Raw genomic sequence first — 5,000 nt, forward strand, 5'->3', positions numbered from 1 at the left:
AGGCTTTCCACTAGATGTTGGAACATTGCTGCTATAACAGCCTCCACTCTTCTGGGAAGCCTTTCCACTAGATGTTGGAACATTGCTGCTATAACAGCCTCCACTCTTCTGGGAAGGCTTTCCACTAGATGTTGGAACATTGCTGCTATAACAGCCTCCACTCTTCTGGGAAGGCTTTCCACTAGATGTTGGAACATTGCTGCAGGGACTTGCTTCCATTCAGTCACAAGAGCATTATAGTGAGGTCGGGCACGGATGTTGGGGGCGATTAGGCCCGGCTCGCAGTCGGTGTTCCAGTTCATCCCAAAGGTGTTCGATGGGGTTAAGGTCAGGGCTCTGTGCAGCCCAGTCAAGTTCTTCCACGCCGATCTCGACAAAGCATTTTTGTATGGACCTCGCTTTGTGCACGGGGGCATTGTCATGCTGAAACAGGAAAGGGCCTTCCCCAAACTGTTAACACAAAGTTGGACGCACAGAATCGTCTAGAACGTCATTGTATGCTGTAGCGTTAAGATGTTCCTTCACTGGAACTAAAGGCCTGAACCATGAAAAACAGCCCCAGACCATTATTCCTCCTCCACCAAACTTTACAGTTGGCACGATGCATTGGGGGCAAGTAGCGTTCTCCTGGCATCTCCCAAACCCAGATTTGTCCGTTGGACCGCCAGAGGGTGAAGCGCTTCACTTCAGAGAACGCCAGAGTCCAATGGCGTGGAGGGGGGGGGATAAGGCTTTCCACCACTCCAGCCGATGCTTGGCATTGTTCAGCCATGGAAATCCATTTCACAAAGCTCCCAACGAACAGTTATTGTGCTGACGTTGCTTGCAGAGGCAGTCTGGAACTCGGTTACGGGTGTTGCAACCGAGGACAGATGATTTTTACGCAGTTCGGCGTTCCCGTTCTGTGAGCATGTGTGGTCAACCACAGACGGAGACTCTCTCCAATACAACCCAACATTGCAGAGTTATGAGCATCCTTTCAAGCACACCCTTCTCATTAACCTGTGGTGAGTTATTCACAATTATTGATGAATATATAAGGTTTTATATGTAAGATGGTTAAATAAAGAGCCAAATTATTGATTATAATTATATTATTATTTGTGCCCTGGTCCTATAAGAGCTCTTTGTCACTTCCCACGAGCCGGGTTGTGACACAAACTCACACTCATTCTTATGTTTAATAAATGTATCGTATGGTGTGTGTGTGGCGGGCTTACAATGACGGCAAAAAACAACATTTGAGAGTGCGCTGACCCTGGTGCTAGAGGGGGTACAGGGCTGGAGGTGGAATGTTTGAAGGGGTACAGGGCTGGAGGTGGAATGTTTGAAGGGGTACAGGGCTGGAGGTGGAATGTTTGAAGGGGTACAGGGCTGGAGGTGGAATGTTTGAAGGGGTACAGGGCTGGAGGTGGAATGTTTGAAGGGGTACAGGGCTGGAGGTGGAATGTTTGAAGGGGTACAGGGCTGGAGGTGGAATGTTTGAAGGGGTACAGGGCTGGAGGTGGAATGTTTGAAGGGGTACAGGGCTGGAGGTGGAATGTTTGAAGGGGTACAGGGCTGGAGGTGGAATGTTTGAAGGGGTACAGGGCTGGAGGTGGAATGTTTGAAGGGGTACAGGGCTGGAGGTGGAATGTTTGAAGGGGTACAGGGCTGGAGGTGGAATGTTTGAAGGGGTACAGGGCTGGAGGTGGAATGTTTGAAGGGGTACAGGGCTGGAGGTGGAATGTTTGAAGGGGTACAGGGCTGGAGGTGGAATGTTTGAAGGGGTACAGGGCTGGAGGTGGAATGTTTGAAGGGGTACAGCTGGAGGTGGAATGTTTGAAGGGGTACAGGGCTATAAAACGTTTGGGAACCACTAGCCTAGACGCTTCCACTTCACAATAACAGCACTTACAGTTGACCGGGGAAGCTCTAGCAGGGCAGAAATTTGACGAACTGACTTGTTGGAAATGGCATCCTATGACGTTGCCACGTTGAAAGTCACTGAGCTCTTCAGTAAGGCCATTCTACCGCCAATGTTTGTCTATGGAGATCGCACGGCTGTGTGCTAGATGTTATACACCTGTCAGCAACGGGTGTGGCTGAAATAGCAGAATCCACTCATTTGAAAGGGTGTCCATATACTTTTGGTGATGTAGTGTGTTTTCCATGCCAACTAAGCACTTTGAATTCAATTGAAAGGGAGAGACAGAAATATGAATAGAGACAGAGAGAAATAGACAGCGATCGAGAGAGAGGAGAGACAGAGACAGAGAGACAGAGAGGAGAGAGAGAGAGAGACAGAGAGGAGAGAGGAGAGACAGAGAGGAGAGAGGAGAGACAGACAGAGAGGAGAGAGAGAGGAGAGACAGACAGAGAGGAGAGAGGAGAGACAGAGAGGAGAGAGGAGAGACAGACAGAGACGAGAGAGGAGAGAGAGAGAGAGAGAGAGAGACAGAGAGGAGAGACAGAGAGAGAGACAGAGAGGAGAGAGAGAGGAGAGACAGACAGAGAGGAGAGAGGAGAGACAGACAGAGAGGAGAGAGGAGAGACAGACAGAGACGAGAGAGGAGAGAGAGAGAGAGAGACAGAGAGGAGAGACAGAGAGAGAGAGAGAGAGACAGAGAGGAGAGAGGAGAGACAGACAGAGACGAGAGAGGAGAGAGAGAGAGAGAGAGAGAGAGAGAGACAGAGAGGAGAGAGAGAGAGAGAGACAGAGAGGAGAGAAGAGAGACATACTTTTCCTCTTGCCAATGTCCATATCTGACGTGGCAGCCTCGTGCAACAGCACCATCCCCATGGTAACAGCAGAGTCTGGGGCAGGAGGTTAAGGGTCACAGAGAGAAGCTGTAGCCAATGAGAGGCTCTCATACAGGGTTAGAGGTCAGACTGAGGTGTGTAAAGGATACTGAAGAGCAGCACGATGTGAGTTTCTGCTACAAACTGGGCCTGACTGCTGCCGTGGATGTAGCTCTGAAACAATACACACAGTTATGAACACACACACACGCACTGATGAACACACACAGTTAACACCGAGTTAAAACACACACACACACACACACACACACACACACACACACACAGTTATTAACCTCTCTTGGGTAGGAGGCAGTATTTTGACGTCTGGATGAAAAGCGTGCCCAAAGTAAACTGCCTGTTACTCAGGCCCAGAAGATAGGATATGCATATAATTGGTAGATTTGGATAGAAAACACTCTAAAGTTTCTAAAACTGTTAAAGTAATGTCTGTGAGTATAACAGAACTGATATGGCAGGTGAAAACCCGAGGACAAACCATCCCAAAAAATATAAAATTTCAGCCTACCACTGTTTCCAAAGCTTTCATGTTTATTATGAGGCGAAGTCCTCCCAGATTGCAGCTCCTAGGACTTCCACTAGATGTCAACAGTCTTTAGAAAGAGCTTCAGGCTGTTTTTGGGAAAAATGACCCAGAAAATGTAGTTTTTCTAAGTGGCTCCCATTTTGGCTCCCCGTATTAGGGTACCTGAGGTTTGATTATAAGCGTTGTTTGACTTGTTTGGATAAGTTTAATGGTAACGTTTGGGATTCATTTTGTATGCATTTTGAAGGAGGGAAACCGGTGGATTATTGACTGAAGCGTGCCAGCTAAACAGAGTTTATGGATATAAAGAAGGACGCTACCGGCCCACCTGCCCGTAAGAAGTGAATAACTGTGTGTGTGTGTGTGTGTGTGTGTTAATTATTTCTGTATTTGAATTTGGCACCCAGCAATTTCACTGGCTGTTGAAGAGGTGGGACGCTAACGTCTCACGTACCCAAGAGAGGTTAAGAGATATCTAGAGAGAGAGAGAGGGACGTACCACTTGTCCAGTGGTGGGGTTCTTGTGGGCGTAGGGAGGTCCTCTAATGTGGTTCCACATCTGACCTGAAGTCATGATCAGGCAGAAACACTAGAGAGAACAATGACTCAACACTTATTCATCCATAACTTAGTCAGCTACATAATGAAGCAGTGTGTTCCTACCAGAGCAGAGAAGGCCCAGACGTTCTTGTTGTAGAGGAACTCCAGGTTGTTCCTGCGGAGGTAAGCCAGTCCTCCAATCACCGCCAGCAGGAATCCCAGCATCAACGGCCCCGCATAGTTAGGAGGACGGATCACACGGATCTACAGAGACACACACATACAGATTGACACACATACAGATTGACACACATACAGATTGACACACATACATTTTACTGCTTATCTCCCTAATCTTACTACATTTGCACACACTGTATATAGATTTTTCTTGTTCTCAACTGGCCTACCTAGTCAGGGTTAGGGTTATATACACTGCTCAAAAAAATAAAGGGAACACTTAAACAACACAATGTAACTCCAAGTCAATCACACTTCTGTGAAATCAAACTGTCCACTTAGGAAGCAACACTGATTGACAATAAATTTCACATGCTGTTGTGCAAATGGAATAGACAACAGGTGGAAATTATAGGCAATTAGCAAGACACCCCCAATAAAGGAGTGATTCTGCAGGTGGTGACCACAGACCACTTCTCAGTTCCTATGCTTCCTGGCTGATGTTTTGGTCACTTTTGAATGCTGGTGGTGCTTTCACTCTAGTGGTAGCATGAGACGGAGTCTACAACCCACACAAGTGGCTCAGGTAGTGCAGTTCATCCAGGATGGCACATCAATGCGAACTGTGGCAAAAAGGTTTGCTGTGTCTGTCAGCGTAGTGTCCAGAGCATGGAGGCGCTACCAGGAGACAGGCCAGTACATCAGGAGACGTGGAGGAGGCCGTAGGAGGGCAACAACACAGCAGCAGGACCGCTACCTCCGCCTTTGTGCAAGGAGGTGCACTGCCAGAGCCCTGCAAAATGACCTCCAGCAGGCCACAAATGTGCATGTGTCAGCATATGGTCTCACAAGGGGTCTGAGGATCTCATCTCGGTACCTAATGGCAGTCAGGCTACCTCTGGCGAGCACATGGAGGGCTGTGCGGACCCCCAAAGAAATGCCACCCCACACC

The 5,000-nt window shown here is 48.2% G+C and overlaps 1 protein-coding gene across 2 annotated transcripts in view; it reads right to left on the minus strand.

Annotated features, from left to right (window-relative positions):
* LOC129827334 (magnesium transporter protein 1) overlaps positions 1-5,000 on the minus strand; it is a 20,477-nt gene that overhangs the window by 3,087 nt on the left and 12,390 nt on the right. For both annotated transcript variants that reach the window (XM_055888086.1, XM_055888085.1), the window contains exons 5-8: positions 3,992-4,132; positions 3,828-3,917; positions 2,892-2,955; positions 2,722-2,796 (exon numbers count right to left, since the gene is read on the minus strand). In XM_055888086.1, coding sequence (XP_055744061.1) covers positions 2,722-2,796; positions 2,892-2,955; positions 3,828-3,917; positions 3,992-4,132 — 370 coding nt within the window. The remainder of the gene's footprint in view (positions 1-2,721; positions 2,797-2,891; positions 2,956-3,827; positions 3,918-3,991; positions 4,133-5,000) is intronic.

This window comes from Salvelinus fontinalis, chromosome 29 (assembly GCF_029448725.1).
Source record: "Salvelinus fontinalis isolate EN_2023a chromosome 29, ASM2944872v1, whole genome shotgun sequence".
Classification (NCBI taxonomy): Eukaryota; Metazoa; Chordata; class Actinopteri; order Salmoniformes; family Salmonidae; genus Salvelinus; species Salvelinus fontinalis.